Source organism: Coffea arabica, chromosome 5e (genome assembly GCF_036785885.1).
Source record: "Coffea arabica cultivar ET-39 chromosome 5e, Coffea Arabica ET-39 HiFi, whole genome shotgun sequence".
NCBI classification, from domain to species: Eukaryota; Viridiplantae; Streptophyta; class Magnoliopsida; order Gentianales; family Rubiaceae; genus Coffea; species Coffea arabica.
In genome coordinates this window covers 46,361,022-46,380,097 of record NC_092318.1, presented here as the reverse complement: position 1 = coordinate 46,380,097, position 19,076 = coordinate 46,361,022, and the positions used below count along the sequence as shown (strand labels likewise).

At 36.4% G+C, this 19,076-nt stretch overlaps 3 protein-coding genes across 5 annotated transcripts; 1 reads left to right on the top strand and 2 right to left on the bottom strand.

Annotated features, from left to right (window-relative positions):
• Positions 1-2,953: 2,953 nt before the first annotated feature.
• Positions 2,954-4,356, bottom strand: LOC113687553 (uncharacterized). Its single transcript, XM_027205140.2, has 3 exons — positions 4,213-4,356; positions 3,817-4,045; positions 2,954-3,384 (listed from the first exon to the last, which is right to left on the bottom strand). Exons 1-3 carry the CDS (start codon positions 4,354-4,356, stop codon positions 2,954-2,956), a joined length of 804 nt encoding a protein of 267 aa, XP_027060941.2.
• Positions 4,357-5,802: 1,446 nt separating this feature from the next.
• Positions 5,803-12,267, bottom strand: LOC140006306 (uncharacterized). 2 transcript variants are annotated; one of them, XM_072048136.1, is made up of 9 exons: positions 12,060-12,267; positions 11,870-11,961; positions 11,648-11,745; positions 11,476-11,524; positions 9,198-10,035; positions 7,626-7,717; positions 7,458-7,549; positions 7,015-7,336; positions 5,803-6,690 (listed from the first exon to the last, which is right to left on the bottom strand). In XM_072048136.1, the coding sequence occupies exons 8-9, from the start codon at positions 7,279-7,281 to the stop codon at positions 6,175-6,177; spliced, it is 783 nt and encodes a 260-aa protein (XP_071904237.1). In that variant the 5' UTR covers positions 7,282-7,336; positions 7,458-7,549; positions 7,626-7,717; positions 9,198-10,035; positions 11,476-11,524; positions 11,648-11,745; positions 11,870-11,961; positions 12,060-12,267; the 3' UTR covers positions 5,803-6,174. The 2 variants fall into 2 exon arrangements, with proteins under 2 accessions (XP_071904237.1, XP_071904238.1); XM_072048137.1 differs by lacking the exons at positions 11,476-11,524; positions 11,648-11,745; positions 11,870-11,961; positions 12,060-12,267 and adding an exon at positions 10,248-10,324.
• Positions 12,268-14,669: 2,402 nt separating this feature from the next.
• On the top strand, positions 14,670-16,793 carry LOC113743456 (F-box/LRR-repeat protein 25-like). Of its 2 annotated transcripts, none has more exons than XM_027271469.2 (2): positions 14,670-15,884; positions 16,429-16,793. In XM_027271469.2, the coding sequence occupies exons 1-2, from the start codon at positions 14,829-14,831 to the stop codon at positions 16,462-16,464; spliced, it is 1,092 nt and encodes a 363-aa protein (XP_027127270.1). In that variant the 5' UTR covers positions 14,670-14,828; the 3' UTR covers positions 16,465-16,793. The 2 variants fall into 2 exon arrangements, with proteins under 2 accessions (XP_027127270.1, XP_027127271.1); XM_027271470.2 differs by having other exon boundaries at positions 14,672-15,884; positions 16,468-16,793.
• The last annotated feature ends 2,283 nt before the right edge of the window (positions 16,794-19,076 follow it).

The following is a 19,076-nucleotide window of genomic DNA, read 5'->3' as shown; positions in this document are numbered from 1 at the left end:
TTCTAGTTCTCTAAAAAATAGAACCAGAACCAGAACCGTCGGTTTCAGAACCGTTAAAAAATAATTAAAAATAATTAATATAAGTAGTGAGATAATTCGAAAAAAAATTAGTTGTGTTTAATAGGTTTTAAGAAAGTTTAAATTTTATGGGCTTTCTTTTTTATGGGTTTTGATATTTCATCTCAATTTCAATGAAAAAATCATGTATTTTCTTTTCCATTTAAAATGATTACCATTTGATAGTGTAATGTATTTTTTAATTTGACAATGTAATGTACTTTTCATAAAATTTGTATTATCTATTTATTACATCGTACTTTGTAGAATAATAATAAAATTAAAATATGATCTTTTTTTGTATTTATTTTTTTACATTCTATTTGAAAATTTTATATTCGTATTAAAATTGGTAAGGATAAGGAATTAAATAAAATTATATACAACCATACGGAACCAAAACCGGAACCAGAACCATAAAAAACCGAAATCAGAACTATAAGGAACCAGAATCAAACCAGAACCATCTTAGATGGTGCGGTTCTAGTTCTACCTCTTTGAAGAATCAGAACTGACGGTTTTGAAACCGTGGCCATGCCTATCTTAGAGTATACTAGGAGGTATAAACCGCGCCCTGTGCGGTGGCGATAAAAATGTGTATGCCCAATTTAGTATAAATAACTATGAAATACAATATTAAAGATACACCTATATATACAAGAACATTACTATTATATGAAAGATAAAGAAACTGGAGTAAAAAAATGTAATACAAGACCAAAAGAATCAAGAGATTACTGCTTGCGCACTTAGCTAACAATTTGCCAGTAATTAAAGTTTACAAAAGAAAAGAACCAATGTCTTGAAGGACAGGTTTAATTAAAATTCCAAAAAAAAAACTCATGAATTGAAGTGGTTGCCTCTCCGGCAGGCAACTTTGAATCTCATCCAACAACCCTTTAACATAAGCAATTAAAATGTAAGAATCCATTGATATCCCGAAATATTTTCCTTGTTTTTCAGGAATATCTCTTCTGGAAATGACTTCAGTTCCAGTAGACACATCACGAGGTCCAATCTCAATGCTTAGAGATACTCCCTGCAGAAAAGCTAGGTAAATTTCAAAGCACAATCGTATTACATTCAACTGTAAAATAGTATTTCTTGAGATCCACACACATAACTTCCAAATATGGAATTATTAATAGCAACAGCATACGTTTCAACATTGAAACTACATTCCGCCCCAGAAAACAAAGCCAACGATCACTGAAGTAGCTCTAGTTAAGCTGGCCTTCAATAGATATCAGTTGACTTGTTAATTATTCAAGCCAGTCTTCAAAAAGTTTTGGTTGAGCAAATCGCAATTGGAACCTAACCACTCCAGTTGATTTTTTTTTTTTTCAAACTAATTTTAAACAATAACTCTAGATGCTCAAGTGAAGTGAAGTAAGGTGACAAGTCTTCAAAGTAACCAAGCTTGGTGAGATATATTAGAATTAACCTTCAAGAATCTTAAAGCTCCAAGGAAGGTAGTTTAGATGTAGTCCCGCGCTCGTTAACATTCTAAGAAAAACAATCATTTGAAATGCTTGTGGCCATGCATTTGGAATTTTCCTCTCCCTAAATTTCTCTTATTCTTACTCATGCTTTGGCGAGAGAAGTCCAATGGCAAGATAGATATTGGGCAAGATACAAAACATCTACAGAAGCAGGCAAACCTTCTATCTCCTAAAAGTTATATTTCCATCCAGGTGTTCTCTGATCAGAGTCATCAACCTTGACCTTTATTCCAGCTGCTTGCAGAGTTTCTTTCACTGACGATGTAGCATTAAGAACTCCAGTTCTATCACTTGCTTTTTTCCATATTGGGACAATCACAAAGCGAAAGCAGTCAATAATAGGAGCTATTCCATCTCAAGAAAGACAATTTTTAATGCACATAGCCAGAAAAATGGAAGGGTTACAAAAGCAGAGAGCTGTTACTTCACTGCACTGATGAGTCCAAGTTCTGGACCAAAATCAAAACAAAAGTTGCAGAACTAATGTAAAATGCTAGAAATACAAAACCTGCACGAGCTTAGGAAACCAAATAATGATTTAAAAAAATCAGCTTTGCAAAAATTAATCAGCCCATTGAGTTCAAAACACAACATCCATCCCCAGCCCCCATTCACTCTATCTTTTGAGCAGACCCATTAGCAAATATAGTCAGTAAAACAACCAAAAACGTGCAATAGGCTCAGAAACAATTAATCAGTCTCTGTCAGAAGAAGATTCTCCTCTCCATGCATGGGGGCTCATAAAACTCTTTTGCATGAGTTTTATGAGTTCAGAACAAAGCACAAAAGAGTTTTACTTTTTTTGGGCGAGGGACAGCCTTTTTTTTTTGGAGAACAAGACAAATATCAAAGGGCGGGGGACAAGAAGGAAGAAAAAAAAATCGCAGTAATCATGAGTGCGTTTGGATAGTGGATTATTTGGAATAATTGTGCAAATATTTACTTGTTGACTTTTTGAAAAGTAGGGGTGCAAGATAATCGTTTGGACAACATGAGTATATTTCGAATAGGTGTTTGGACACTTTAACAATTATTTGTCGAATTTATTCCAAATAAGTGTTTGGATAGCAATAACGATTATTTAAGTGCAATGGGAAACTCATTCCATTCACTTTGGAGCACATTAATGAATGGTTTATAAATAAACTTTCAATTTTGGATAAAAAGCAGTTTAATCCAATACAAACCACGCATCCGAAACTTCTATACGATTATCAAGAAGTCTAATTGATACATCATAGTAGAAGGAATGGAAGTTTATTCGTTATACCCTCAATAAAAGCTTGGCAACCATCTGGTCCCTTGCAAAAAACAGAAATGTAACTGGAGCGGCCATGATTTAGTATTACGTAGGTCCAAATTACGCCCCTGACTTTCTAGCGCCTTCTCCTACGTTACGCGCCATACATTTCAGTTGCAATTGCATCTCGCCTAACTTTCCAAGCCATAACCTCAGCTCGGGATGCATTCAATGGCTGGACGTGAAGTAACTCACCGCCACCCTGTTGGTGCTCTAATCGAACATTTTCGTCCTCAACCAGTTGAAAATAGGCGTCGCCTGGTTGGTGTAAGCGAAGAAAGTTGTGCAATACACAACAAGCTATAACAACACTGACTTGAGTCATCATGTAAAAATTTGGAACCGGTCCCTTTAAAAACTTAAATCTGTTCTTCAGAACTCCAAAGGTTCGTTCAATGACATTTCTAAGTTTCGAATGGCGTGTATTAAATAAAATTTTTTCTGGACCGGCCCGTGCTGCATTCTTATACGTCGATAAGAAGTCTGGAACATTCTTATATGCAGCATCTACAAGGTAGTATTTACCTTAAATCGAAAAACGACAGGTGTCAGTTCTATGATGGTAGTTTACTTTTTATGAAAACTTTATAGTACTATATGTTGAGCAATAAAGTACCACTAAAAAATATACTACCTTGTTCAAAATCCAGTTACGTTAAATAGAACAAACATAGATTTATAATTTAAAAAATTAGCGTCTTACTGAAATATCTGAAATTTTTTTAAAGTACTCAAATTACCTTTCAAAAATGCTATACAAATAAGTAGTTGTTAATAGCACAAGCCAAAAAAAAGATCCACTAATATATGGACTTACGTGTGACAAAAGTGTAGTAAATGGAATATATACATCATCCAAAAAGTAGCATATACTTAAATTAGCACTACAGCGTAACATCATGAAAACAAACCCTTCGTTTCAGAAGACTTGAGTACTTTATAATACAGGGGAGTTACCTTCAGGTGCCATTGGGAAGTCTGACGGGTGTGACAGAGCATCATCTAACACTTGGCTATCGTGTGCACTTCCCTCCCACTCAACATATATGTACGTGAATCGCATATCGAAATCACATACTGCCAGTAGATTTTGCGACTGAAACCCATGTCGATTTGTATACACCATTTGGTGGCCTGAGGGCGGGCACGCCGGAATGTGAGTGCCATCAATTGCTCCCGCTGCATCCTGCATTTCCCAACAAATAAAATTTTATGATGGAACTCTTACAAATACGTTGTGAGTTTTGAGATTGAAGATCACTGCCAAAATTTGTCATTTTGTATTTAGATCATTCACGGCCTAACCTTGAACCATGGAAAGTATTTTGTCGAATTCCTGATCCTTGGATGTACCTGATCGTAGTCAAAAGGGCGAATTATTTGTGAAGCAAACATACAAAGACCGCGCAGGACCTCCCTTACATTGCGGTTAATTGTCTCCGTTGATCTATTAAAACGCTTTGCCAAAACTCGTTGTCGGGCACTATGACTTACCATTACCAAAGTCATGGCCAGTGCCTCTTCGATTTCCACTCATTTTTGATAGTTTTGAGGTACGTAATTATTGTACTTTAGTATGTCACAAAGTAGGAGGAAATTGTCAACCGAAATACATCAATTTTCTATAATTCGTCTGTAGTGACCATTGATCAACTCCTCAACCCATTGACGCCCTGTCAGTGAGCCATCATGGTGTGGAATTTTGAGTTTTGGACCTCCATACCTTTCTGCCTCCGGATGTAGAAGTATCAACTCTGCTGCAAGTCCAAGTAGCAAGGCATCCTGGTCATCATCTGATGTTTCGTCATTATTGCTTGAACTATTATTTTGGATGCGATTCATATCCCCTGGAGTAAATACACAGCAAGAGAGTTTATAGTTACAACAAGTGGGCTTTGTTCTTCGAATATTACAACAACGGAGTTAAGCAAGAACTGAACAATAGAGCTTTGAAAAAGAAATTCTGAAATCCGATACTTAAACCTTCTATTCACGGGGCGTTCGGTTATGTCGTTCGATGAACGGGAGCTTTGTCCTCGATGTAGTGCCCTTTGATGCTTTCCCCCAAAGTAGAGAATTGTAATATGAGATATGCATAGACACGGGCTCTTGTTAATATATAGAGCTCTGGAGACTACCAATCTTTTCGAAGCACGGGCGCATTATTCTAGTCGGGCCCTTGTTGACAGAATAGGCCACCGTTCCAGCAATGCATGTTCCAACTTGTGGCCGTCGATATCATTCCTTCAAACATTGGATTTCCTGGACAATTGTTTCACATGCCACGCCTGACCAGATATGACCACTCCCACCAAGCTGCTTTTGATATAATTGTACAAGTTGTCGGCTTTTTTCCCCCCAATGTGTATATATTCCTGACTCTCTATCGTGACTACATCACATAATAGACAATTTTGTAAAATCGACAAAACACTAGTGACCAGCGTGCACTCAAGGTTCGTACCTTGAGTGCTTTAAGAAAAAAGACAAACTAATGTACATTGCCATTTTAACTTAAAATATTGGAGGTGTGGGACTTTTGGTGCAACTCTACAATATCCAGCCTTGAAATATCCTAACATTTGCAATAAAAGTACAATTGGGATTACACAAATCCTTCCCATGTCCCCTTTATAAACACCAAGCAAACATAAGCCACGTGACAATTTATTTACCAATTTCACAATTCACTCAAGCACCTGCACTAATACAGAACAAGTGGCCGTCAATAAGGCCGAAAAACCTGCACAATTAATTGGTGGCTAGAAGCCTGGTGCTACCCATTTATAATAGCTCAACAAGTTGTCGGCAGTATTAAAGCAACCCCATAAGTTCACTCAATTGTAAATACAGAATACGATAGTCCAATGCCACCCATTAATTCTACAAGGGAGTTTTGAATAACCAAATAAATACACTCAACATGAATACAACATACACTCATTCAAGAAAGTACACTCAATTATTTTAACAAATGCTACATCTCAAGACACAAGTCTAGGAATTGCAGTCCAGAACACTCAATAAAGAAGCAACCGATATAGAAGCTAAGTAAAGTTCAACCACCATTCCAGAAATTTCAACCAAACAAAGGACAATGACACAAGCAGACAACCGACAGTTAAGCAAGGTAGAACACACTGAGATCCTTTTCTCAAAGCCGTTGTGCACATTACTATGTTCACTGTGAGGGCTTGGAATAGCGAAGCTCCTCCATAATGAGTTCAATGTAATCATAACGCTCGGCGTCATCAAAGCGTACGAATGCACATCTTTGTCCCGCATTTCTTCTTTCGGCAAAGTACATTGTCGCTTTTAGCTTAACCGATTTTGGAAGTTGCATATTTTCACTATGTCTTGAGCTACCGGTACACTGTATTTTGCTTCCTCTTCATACCGAATTTTCATAAATTCTTGCGAAGCGGTGGTGACGCGAGAGATTTTGCTAATTGCATCATCTAGTCTTTCCCTATCACTAGATGATCTTGTTGATTTAGCACCTCTAGATCCCTCACGATCTCCGGGAGTGCCAAGACTTGAGGCGGGACGCTTTCCAGATGCCGCTCCTGGTACCGAAGGTACGTAGTATACGTCCTCTCCCTCCCAAGGGTACTGCTGGTAGCCAGAGGCAGCCGAAGCTGAGGTTGCACCCTTTCCTTTGCTCTTTTGTGGCTTTCCAAGAAGTGGCCGTCGGTGTTCGCCCTCGGGGACAGGTCGCTTTGCAGATTGTGCATAGCTACCTGTTGCATTTTTTCCCAATGTTGTTGGAGTATACAGATCATATAGGAAGCAACTTCCAGCTAATTTGAAGTCTTTGTACTCTTTGTTCACCTAGAAAATGCAAAACCAAAAAGTTAGTTCTCGACCAACATTTAAATTTATGAAAAGTAGGAGGAATGTACGCCATGTAATATGATGAAAGCTTTCGAAAATAATATGCTTATGTAAAATCAAGCGCAACGATTCCAAGGCAAAGTACTGGTTGGTGACAGCAGCAAAACTGGTTGGATTATTAACTGCCATCATCTAAAAATATATTAAGTGTTTTTGGTATACACTTCGGCTCAAGACTAGTCAGCATAGCTATTAGTATTGCAGCAAGTTGGGCACAAAAAAAAAAAGGATGAGCATCAGGTGTTTTAATTAGTCGCTTACAGCTTCCATTTGGGCCCAGTGCTCGTCGGAAGCCGTAAAGCAGTTATTCTCTTCATCCCAGCCAATCACAGTCTCCGCTTTTGATGACAAACCACGAAGATTGGCAAACACGTTCCACTTCTTCCTAAACCTATACATTCTTGACTGGCATTGGCCTCCGGTGACTTGCATCTCAAATTGTTTCCGCAAACATGTGGCAAGCATATCATAATTCTGGTCATTTGTCTTGTGATTGTCCCATTTTTTTCGTTTGCTTCCACTCAACATAGGTGGTGCTAAAGTTGAAGTCCATGGTAGAAGTCCACTGCAATTTCTCGTTCATCTGCTACATATAAGAGCACAAATTTTGCCATTAAAAGTTAAAACATGGCAGGTAAATGTGACTAATTATGCCTAAAAAATTAGTAAATAGAATAGTAGTGTTAAGGGCAAACGTGGTTTACATGCTGATTGTAGTTCTCCATACACAGTTGATAGTTATTTGAAGCGATGGATGAGCTGGAAGACTCAAAGGATGTGCAGCTAGTAGGAGATGCTTCAAATAGAAGAATTGATTTCAGTTATACATCCTGAACGAATATATGATAATTATAAAGGTTAGAGGGACTTACACGGGTCGTCAATTTTTCGTTTAGCTGCGGTCATTGGCTAAATGAGCAATGCATTGGTTTTATCGAACACATAACAACTCAAATTGCAATACCTATATCCAAAACAGGTGCAGCAGATGTCAATTTTTTTTAAAGGTTACTACTGAGCCTACTTTTGAACAAAGTCCACACCAAATATCCATTCAACCTAAAGAATGAATACAGCGAAGGAAATTTATTTTCATAAGTCAATTTTTTCATTTTTCGTTATAAGTGTAAGCACAAATGAATGAATACATTTTAATAGATGCTACAACAGTCTCAGTTCTAAGCAATCAAATCTGTAACTTAGTGTCTCTTCAATTTCGATTAACATTGAAGCAATTTTAGCTTCAATGACTTGGAACAAATATCTGTGCAGAAATAATACCAAACCATTCCATCCCGCTACATATACATTTTCAGACCTATAGATCTAATATATCAATCTTTCAAGTCTCTTAATTTCTGTTGATAATCGTTCCCTGGCTGCATACAAATAAGGATGGCCCCTCAGACACCCATGCCAATCACATCCATTTCCGGGATAAATGTTACTACCACAGAGTAGCGTGCAATTTATAAACTCTATTAGACAACCAAGTAATCTTGAGCCGTTTGGAGATAAAAAATAGAGCAGCAGTATACAAAAAAATCAAAAAAGATCCTCCACAATTCTAGATATCCTTTACTATCTAGATTCTGTTCGGAGTTAAATTTACTATCTCCATTCTGTTAGGAAAAAACTAAGCATAATAAACTGCAGCCACTCCCATTGATGTGTAACATGTACCACTGGCAATCAAAATCCTAATACCACCATATGGCACTTAGCAGGTAACTGTTCTAAAGCAGATATTCTAACATGGGGAACTACTGTATTAGTGAAACAGGCATTAGTACTGAAATAAATTATTAGCTTTATCCACATAATATCAGATAAGATTCTATCCAGTTGACTCAATTAATTTGTTTATCTACTAATTTGTTTATCTGGCAGCCAAAAAACAAGTATAAGTACAGATATTCAATACTTTGGATTCTTTTTTCTTTCCTTGTGAAAAACGAAATAATGCACCAGAATGTGAAATACACGATACGTAACTGTTGGTTAACGGCCAAAACTCGTAAAAATTATGCTTAGTAGGTCTTTTGTTAGATCCAATTATTTTTGTTGCTAACTGATGAACTTCAGAGAAATCTTTCAAACTCTAGTACCAGGAGCCACATTGAAACAAGTTAACCAATTAAAATTATATCAAGAATTTTTAAGGCATCAACAATTAACAGATCATAAATGACCAACTTAATACAACTACACTGCATAAATAGATCCGCCACTGTTTGGATCTAAAAATAGGAGGTTTTTCGGTCTATACTTCATCAGAACATCAGCTCATAACAACTCAAAACATGCAAATCTGGGTCTACAAATTAGTTGTTTCGAAGAGTAACTTCCCAGCAAGCTAAAAGAAGGTCACTTGCTGTGCAGCAATAGAAAGGGAAGGCTTCTTGACCCGCGGAGAAAATAAAAGTGAAAGATTGAGGAAATACCTTGGATTTAGCTGGAATTTGTCTGCCAAAACCCTTTTTTCCTTCGTTGAATTAGCAAATTATCCGTCGATGAAGGCTCAAGACAAGTTAACTGATCAGTGCTTTGCCTTGAATTGAAGAAATCAACTCTTCGTCCTATACCATGCGCTTGCCGACGGCTTCGAAAGGTACTTCAGATGCAGATGTGTTAAATGGCTATGGCTATTCAGTGGAGAGAGACGACATTAATTTAGATTTGTAAATGTTCAGCAGGTCGGGTGGTTGATTCGTAAAGAGTAAAGCGTCCTGCAGCTTTGTGTGACTTGCACTGTGGCATAACGTGCATACACAAAGGGACAAAAACAACGGGAAGTAATCTTGAGCCGTTCATCCATTATGTAAGTTGAGGTAAAGTACTAAAAAATGCTTACGTGACAAGACTTGGGAAAAAAAATCAGGTGTGAGTACATTTGCTGGAATATTTAACCTGCCCAAACATCCTACGGCGCATTATCAGTAATACATTCAGATTTTAGCAATCCAAACACACTATATGGTAGCTTAAAGTAAGGCTTAGGTTTGTTAGTAAAAGTCAGGCAGAGATGAGAGTACCGCCATGGCTGCAGACCCAATTGCATTTGAAGGGAAGAATGAACCTCAAATGCAATCAGGGTTGCCTCGCCAAGATACGGCAATCAATTTAAAGCCTGAAATACACCTAATGAAACAAAAACCATATCATCATAGCCTAACTGAGAACAAAATAAATTAGCCTGTTTACAACTTTCATCTGCCGTAATACTCCAGCCATGGAGCTACACCCTTTTCCAAAAAAATCACCATCCATCTTTGTAAAAACCTAACAAGAAACAAAAGGAAACATGAAGAAATATTCAAATCCAAGGAAAAATGAAGAGAAAATTGCTCATGAATAGACACATTTATTCACAAACATGTATAAATTACTTCTAAAAGCATTTTACAAGTCCTACAATCATCAATCTAACTAAAACAGATCTCAAGGAATTAAAAAGATAAGAATACATACATAAAAAAAATTAGCGAACTTACTCAGTGAAGGAGAACGTAGCACAACAAAAGCACCAAAAATTTTCTAAAAAGAAAAACACACGTATTAAAAAAGCAAATTAAACAATAAGCATAATATCAATCTAAATATTCCACAAGAGGAGAAAAATCACGCGATTCAAAAACTGTAAAAATTGCTCACTGTAAGAATTAACAACAATATGGAGAATAGCATAGATAAAACAGAAATAGATGATTTTAGTTATATCAAGTCTAATAAAAAGAAAGAAAAAAAATGTCGACGATAGAAAGTGCTGAAAAAATAAGAAAATTTTGAACAGATCTGCAATGTATTTGGAAAGAAAAGATGATTGCTTGAAACCAGCACCAACAGAACTCGATAATGTTATTTTCTTGACAGTCATAGTCCATCCAGACAGAAAGCGTATGAAAAAAGAAAATTTTTGCTCCATGACCAGCTAAAAAAATAAAAAGAAAGACAGGCTCGGAACCGTGGGAGAAGTCAATGCTACAAGCGTGATTAAGAGCTTTAGAGGCCGAATGCGTAACACGAAAAAAATAAAAGGGAAATGCTTTGGAACGAACAAAAGATGAGCAACGCAAAAAAAAAAGGCATGCAAAACATAATATCCAGAGATAGGCAAAAAAACAAATTAAATGCATGAGTCAAAACTTATCTAAAGAAGCAAATTCCTAGGTGTAAGGATTGGACTAAACAGCAACATAACAAGAACAGAGAATAAGAACAAAGCACAAAAGAGTTTTTTTTTTTTTGGGACAACCTTTTTTTTTTGGAGAACAAGGTAAATATCAAAGGGCGGGGGACGAGAAGGAAGAAGAAGAAAAAATCGAAACAGGCTAGAGACCAAAAAACACCACATGACAAAACGCATAACTACGCATGATGTACATGTTTTCGAGTTTGAAAGGCAGAACAACTGGAGCTTCCAGGAACGCAGACCAAAATCAAACCCATGTAGACCAGACACCGGAACAACCAAACAAAAAGCAGCGCAACGTGGAGAGCAACAATAAAAAAAAACAACCAAAAAAGGGCAAGATCACACCACACCCGATAGGAAAAAACAGAAGGGCTACGGAAGGGGAGGGAAAAAGGGCTGAGGGAAGTAGCAAAGGACGAAAATATCAACGGTAGGCTAAAACATGCATAGAAAAGTCACAACGAAGCACGTTCCTCAGTGGAAAGGAAGGTGAAAACGTACCATGAAAAAGGAAGGTGAAAACGTACCATGAACAAGAAGGAGGCGAACCAAATGAACGGCAAGATCGTACCTCTCCTGAAAGAAAAATAGGAGCCACTTGAAAAGGGAAACAAAGGAAAAGAACAAAAAAAAAAACTTAGAGGGGAAACTAACAGCGAAGACCGCACCTCACCGTAAAGGAAGAACAAGGAAACTTACAACGGAGGAGGAGGAGGAGAACCGAACTGACGGCAGCTGATCTAGAACACTGAAACCCAGAGAACGCGAGGGACAGAGGTTCGATGGTCGTGGCGTGGCTCGAGAAGGGGAACAAAGAACAAAGAAAAAAACATCAGTTTCAGGCTAAAGATCATGCAGAAAACCAACAGCAAAGTCTGCAGCTCACTGGAAAGGAAGAAAAGGAAGAAGAAGAAAACTCACAACGGAGGAAGAGGAGGAGAACCAAACGTCTGGACCACTGCATGGTGAGGATGAGAACGCGAGGGACCGAGGCTCGATGTCTCAACAGGTTCCTGTAAACATCAGTTTCAGGCTAAAGATCACGCAGAAAACCAACAGCAAAGTCTGCAGCTCACCGGAAAGGAAGAAAAAGAAGAAGAAGAAAACTCACAACGGAGGAAGAGGAGGAGAACCAAACGTCTGGACCACTGCGCGGTGAGGATGAGAACGCGAGAGACTGAGGCTCGATGTCTCAACAGGTTCCTGTACCAGGGCTTTAAACATCCGGATAAGCAAGAGAGCAACATTGCCCAAAAGAAGGACAGAGAGAGGGCAGGGGGAAGAAGGGGCATGTGATACTGCCAGATAGAGAAGCAAGTTTATCAACGTGGCAGACAACGCAGCAGGAGGCACATGGGATACGGGCATAGGAGAAGATGATAACCCGGCGCGCAATGCGCGAACAACATAGCGCTCTCAACCACATGCGCGGCACGTGAGAGGACGACGAAACTTTTGGCCGAATGGTGTTCGCACGTTATCTACTTGTGTTGAAAAGGGGTAAACTTGATTTCTTGTTCCGTCAAATTATAATCAAACTTTGAGCATTAGCTCAATTTGGGACAGAATGAAGTTTTTTAACTCTTTAAAACATGAGCAAGAGTTTGTAATTGGTCAAGAAGGCAACTTGTTGAACAAAAAATGCACAGCTATTTACTATATCTTTCAATTTTTGGCACAAATAGCATGGGCAAAATTTGTTTCCCATGTGGTGAGAACAACAAAAGGACAGGCCTAAATTAATTGGATCTAGTTTTTGTGTTCTTTTATGGCACATATCGTTCGCAAATTTAAATCCAAAAAGTTTTCGAGTAAATCTTATGCACACTAACTGACAGTGTATATATTATCACCATTAGATCAATGATACATGTGTAAAAATTAGATTTTAAATTTAATTTTTATATAATTATCATTCATCTAAAATCGACGGTGTATACACTGTTAATATATGAAAGATTAATCCAAAGTTTTATGACAATGACAACGAATTATGTGTCCTGATCAGCACATGAAGATTTTGGATCATTTCTATTCTTTGTGGGATATAATGTTTATTGATATTATGTTGTTTGTCTCAACATTATTGCAATCTTTGAATTTGGGATCTTTTATATTCTTTGTGGGGATATAATGCTTATTAATGTTATGTTGTTTGTCTGAACATTATTGCAATCTTTGAATTGTATACTTTAATATATGTCAAAAGCTCAATTATAATGGATCCCATGATTCTGGAAAAAGGTATATCTCTCTTGGAATTTATAAAACAATAAAAGCACGTTCAATTACAGCCATCAGTATGAACTGGTTCCCACTTTTAGCTTCCCTTGGATCGGACTACCCATTTTCCATTTTCCCCTCACCAGGTATACAAAATAATGTGCTACTTCTAATTTTTCCTAGTTTTATTTCTTCCTTGTTTAGATTCTAGAAACTCATAAATTTCCGCATTCTCCTTCTACTGTTTGACAATTATGAATTAATTAAAAAATCGACAGAGCCTATTTTAAGGTGTACTATTTAGAATATATTTACACCTTGAACATTTTTAATAGACAACCAAAGTACATTTTTCTGGGAACAACTAATAACAAACACACACAGATATATATATCCAGTTATTTATTTTTATTTTTCTTTGCACTAAAAATGATGGAAAAACTTTTGTTTACCATAAATTAAAGAGGCCATCTCTTCCTTATGTCCTTACAGAGGGATTCACAAGAAAAAAGGTGTGAGAAACGAAAACAAGATGGTATTAGATATTAGTGATCTAATTCCGATTGACAGCAGAATTTTATTAAATCTCTTAATCAAGAAAAAAAATTTGAAGTGAAAGTTTCTTAGATTTGAAAAGAATAAAGAGCAAAAATAGTTACTGAACTATTTAACATTTATTTTTTGTCATTAAACTTTTTTATTCAGTCAAAATAAGCATTCAACTAGTAAGTAATATATTTTTTTATCATTCAACTAATAAAAGCTTTCATTTTGTGGTCATTGAACTAATGAAACATTTACTTTTCGATTATAAAATATATATTTACAATTAGTTGAATGACAGTTTTGGCTAAATAAATTATTTACAAGCCAATATAGCGAATTCTAAGTAGTTTAATCACAATTTGTGATATTTATTCTTTGGGAAAATGTCTTGGCCCACTCAATAGAAAAAAAAACTAAGAAAAGTCAACCTCCTTAATTACCAAAGGAAAAGTGGAAATCAGTTCGTAACTAAGAAGAGAGAACGATCCAATAAAAATGCATCATTAAAGAAAGCATTGACAATTCCTGTATATGCATGCTATTATTAACAATTAAAAATGTACAACTCAGTAAACACGTTTTTATTAACAATTGAACTTTCTTATGTATCATTTAACTATTGTGATTTTGCCGCTTAATTCATCTATTAGTCAGGTGGGGGTACCAATGCTGGGACAAATTTGACCAAGAAAACAAAAAGGAAAAAGAAAACCATCTCATCCAGCCAATCGAATTCCTTTGTGATGAATTTTCTATTATCTTTAGGCAATTTGTAGTGAATGGTGGTCCATGGCTCCATGCTTGGCAAAATTTATTGGAGGGCAGAAACGTATAAGCAAATTGAGTCTTGTTCTGTCTTTTTCCGACAGAGACAGGATATCTTTCCTCTCCGATGTTGATAGGATCTTGAGCTGGCATTAGGGTCCAAATGGACTTATAGCCTTTAGTCTCGTGGCCTTGGCAGCTGCCCCAAATCAGTTCCTCGGACTTGGTTAAGAATGTTTGCAAATGTCCAAACACTCCAATTTTGTTTCTTAAAATCGATGTCTTACTCTTAACCGTTGCGTACTTTTTCAAGTCACTCCTGATCGTCGTGTTTGTGTGATATTCTATGTACGTTTCTTGCAATTCGATCCCTTCTGCCTGTTTTAATTTCAGCTTCTTCCAAGCTGCTAAAATGGACTTCAAGAATGATGATGAAGATGAGGGTACTGCAACTTGTAGTAGATTTGAGAAGCTGAAGAAATCAGAAGATCAGCAAGATTTGTTGAGTGGCTTGCCTGATGAGATTTTGCTGCATATACTTTCCTTCCTACCGTTAGAGGATGCTGTAAAGACGGTCCTGATTCGAAGATTTGGAAACCTGTGGCGCAGTATTCGAATTCTTGATTTTGATCAGTGCCTGAACCATTCCTGCTACAACGGTCCTTATTGCAATCAAAAGCTCATGAACTTGATCCATCAAGTAGTGAAATTCAATGAGAGCAGAACCCTGGAGAAACTGCGTCTAAAGTTCGCTTTCCACAAGGGTTATGACAGTATTCTTGAAGATCAATGGCTGAAAAGTACTTCTAATGAAATCGATTCGCTAGTTCGTTTTGCAGCAAGCAAGAAAGTGAAAGTTCTTGATCTTGATTTACTGGGGTGTGGTTTCATTGAGCTGGTTGAAGATTACTCTGTCCCTGATGTTGTTTTCAGAAGTGATCACTTGATGGAACTAAGGTTGGCCGCTTGCAATATCGAATTGCAGGGAGAGATTAGTTTGAAATCGGTCAAGATCTTGTCCTTGAAGGATATTGAGTTGAATGATAACATGATGGAGAAGATCTTACTTGGCTGTCCATCACTTGAAGATTTAACTCTGATAGGTTGCTATGGTTTGACAAATTTGAACTGCAGCAACAATCCGAATCTAAAGAAGCTGAATCTTGTTCTGCACTTGGGGAAGACCTTGACAATCTCTTGGAATACTGCATTATCAGTGGAGAATTCTAAATGCTTAGAGGGTGGTGCCAAGCAATTGAATCTACCATCAGCTATTGATGCCTCACTCTTCATTGGCTCAAGATTCAGGTGGGAGAGAAAGAAGCATAATGAGGTTAAAAGGCAACTCCAGAAGTCCAGTTTTTGCAGTACTTGCACACCATCTTCCTCCCCTTGCATTTTGGTAAGCTTTTGATCTGTCTCCTCTTCTTGCCTTGACCATTCATTCCTTTAGGTTAACTTCAATTTGCCTTCTTTAAAATGTGGACTTCAATCACTTAATTACACAGAGCAATTATGCAGAGCCAATTTGGCCTATTAAGTATTTGGATTAATTAGATCTTAAATGCTCCTTCAATTAATACGTGTTGTCAGCTGGATAGATCTTAAATTCATCTTAGCTTTGATTTTCAAGGTTCCAGAATCCTTCAGGTTCAGCTGCTTGAATCCAAATCCTTTGAAGATTTTTGTCTATGTTCTGAATGCGTTGAATAATCTACTACTTACCTCAACTTTTGAAAATAACACAACCCTTGGAATTTTTTTTTTTTTTTTTTTTTGTTGTAGACAAAATTCAAATCTTCTAGACACTCATAATAAATAATTATCTTGGCTTGGATATAATATCAAGAATCTAGACTTTTTGACATCTTAGATTCTTGTTTGTTATGTTACTCAAATTTATTGTGATATTCTATGTTTGAGGTTTTTTTTTTTTTTTTTTTTAGGTTTATAACATATATATCCCCTTGGGTACTTTATGATAGGCATGAAGGAAAATGACTTGACGAGGAAAGCGAGTGGAAGCAATGTGCAAGTTACTTTTCAGCACCTCAAGAGTATATTCCTACCCCAGTGTTATGTCACATCAAATGGTGAATTTTCTGCAGCTGTTTTTGGATCAAATGGAGTTTTTTTGCCTTCGAGGAGACCTCGCAAGCAACTTATCAAAATTATAGTGAAATAATTGATATCAAATGCAGATCTGCAAGAATTCTCCTGGAAGTTAATATATTTCCTAGATGAGCTTAGCCCATGTAGTTATTCTAATTTATTCGGATATACCAAAATCAATCTGCAGTCTTCATCAGCATATTTATTAGTCATGAGTAAGAGAACATAATCGTATTATTATATATATATAATTAAAGTAAATCTTATATATATTAACAATATATACACCATCAAAAATCATTAAAACCATTGGAAGGGAAGGGACAACAGGAGATGCTAATTGGATTTTTTTTTCTTTTGGGGTATTAACAAATTGGATTTTTAATTTTGGGGGTATTAACGATTTTACTTATACTATGTGTTGTTACTAATTAATTTGAATCCTATGCCCAAACTACTGTTTAAATTATTCAGAGAGCCTAAATTCAATAATATTTGTCGAGTGCTCAGAAATGGTAAATGTGTTGTTAACTCTGGAATATAATTGTCCATCATAGTACTTGGACTTGGCATCTTTCAAGCTCTACCTGCAGCCAAATTCTAACCCCAAAAAAAACAATTGGGCAAAAATTTACCATTTGTATGGAAAGAAAAAATAAAAGATAAAAAACATGAGAAGGGATACTATTCAAAAGTAGAATTAGGAAAATAATTAAGACAAGTAATCATTACTTACTTGCCGTCCGGTTCCGGGCATTATGCTAGAAGTGACCAAGGAACAAAGACTATGAGAATTTATGGTCTAAGCCGGCCTGATAGTCATGGTAAATTAATCAATTTCCAGTGCTAAAAGCATCAATTTCCACCCTCTCTTGGAGCCTCCGTCGACTGTCTAATCCTAGTCTACTCTTAACATTTTTATAGTAAAGCTTTCAATATCACAAGTCAAGAAGCTATGCCTAATATCTTTCTGCTATAGTACATCAGTTGTTGTTTGTTGAATGTAAGACAAAGTCAATAGGAGGTGCATTAAGTCATTTCCTGTGATCTTCAAAAAAAGTCATTTCTTGTGAGCGTGTTATAATTCCTGGTAATTATGCATTGAAAATGTACAGGAAAATTGCTGATATTTGTGGGCGTCTTTTTCTTTTTCTTGTGTTGATTTAGGTAGAATTGAGATAATTTCTTTTCACGTATTTTATTTGGTATTTGCTTCATTTATTCCATAGAATGTCAGGTCCACCTGTGTACTTTTAGTTCGTCGGGTTCACCTGAGTTTTTTAGGAGTTTGTCTAAAACTTTACTGTAATTTACTGTAGAAGTTTTTTAAAAAACTTGTAACAGATAAACTTGGCAAAAAACTTGGGTTCCAAACAAGACTAATATTATGCTTGAACTTTGACCGTTTAATAAAAGGTAGGATTGTGCATTTAGCTACCTGCCGAAATTCGACGTTGACAAATGCTTAAAATCTCCACGATGGGAAACGAAAAACAGTAGACATTTGCATGTGAGTTTGACAAGTAATGGCCCAAATGTTTGAAATTTGTGGGTTCGAAATAAAATCCTAACATCCAACTATATTCGTTCCAGTCATTGATGTTCAATAAATGGAATGTCCCACTTTTAGTTCAATCAACGGAAAATTTTTCTCTGGCCAACTGGAAATCTGACTAAAGGCTTACTTCAGTCATTTGATGAAGCACAAAATTGCAGCAGATTTCATATAGAATTTGCGGAATATCCAGTACAATCTTACAATAAGGATTTTACAGTAAAAGGTACAAAACTAACTTCTTTTCTTCTTCCTTTTTTCCAATAGTCTAATCACAACTTATAACTGCGGTAAACGTTAGCTTAAAAGAGTATAATTTTCTTCTTTCTATAGAAGTACAAAAAAAAAAAAAGATTTACAAGCAACATATATATATAACATACTTAATGATTTAATGGTGAACATTGAAAGATGAAAATAGATACTCCAATGATTTAACTTGGATCTAGTTTTGTGATTTTTTATTCCATAAAAATGAGTTTAGTTCGCAATTTAAAATCCATAAAAGGTTTATGACAATGGCATGCAACAAATTATATGTCATGGTCAGCAAGATGTTAAGATATTTTTCTATTCTTGGTGTGGGTGCTTAATCGAATTGAAGAATATTCTTTTGTTTTGATGTAATTCCACCCTTAACCAACTCCGGGCTTTTCTTCTATAAACGTAGCCTACGAGGGTTTTCTCTTAAAGGCCTCGAAAAAAGCCTTAGAGTCAGGGGCCTGTGCTTTTCGTCTATTCTTCAACATGGACTTCGACTACGGACGGTTACTGGTTCGGCCCAACAAAGTAATGACCAATGTGTATTCTTTGGGAAGTGTGAGGGATATTTATAGTAATTTGTAAGAGAGAGAAAGAGGAGACCAAACCTGATATCACAATTGGAAAATAATCAACGCTGTCAAAGCTAATACGGACTGTTAATGA

What these genes read in the sequence shown, in the direction of transcription:
- LOC113687553 (XM_027205140.2), bottom strand. Translation starts at nt 4,356, where the DNA reads ATGGTAAGTCATAGTGCCCGACAACGAGTTTTGGCAAAGCGTTTTAAT. An exon ending in GCCCTTTTGACTACGATCAG is followed by an intron (nt 4,046 to 4,212) that starts GTACATCCAAGG and finishes TGGGAAATGCAG; the next exon opens with GATGCAGCGGGAGCAATTGA. An exon ending in CTTCCCAATGGCACCTGAAG is followed by an intron (nt 3,385 to 3,816) that starts GTAACTCCCCTG and finishes TTTCGATTTAAG; the next exon opens with GTAAATACTACCTTGTAGAT.
- LOC140006306 (XM_072048136.1), bottom strand. Translation starts at nt 7,281, where the DNA reads ATGTTGAGTGGAAGCAAACGAAAAAAATGGGACAATCACAAGACAAAT. An exon ending in ACTGGGCCCAAATGGAAGCT is followed by an intron (nt 6,691 to 7,014) that starts GTAAGCGACTAA and finishes TGCATTTTCTAG; the next exon opens with GTGAACAAAGAGTACAAAGA.
- LOC113743456 (XM_027271469.2), top strand. Translation starts at nt 14,829, where the DNA reads ATGTACGTTTCTTGCAATTCGATCCCTTCTGCCTGTTTTAATTTCAGC. An exon ending in CTTCCTCCCCTTGCATTTTG is followed by an intron (nt 15,885 to 16,428) that starts GTAAGCTTTTGA and finishes TTTTTTTTTTAG; the next exon opens with GTTTATAACATATATATCCC.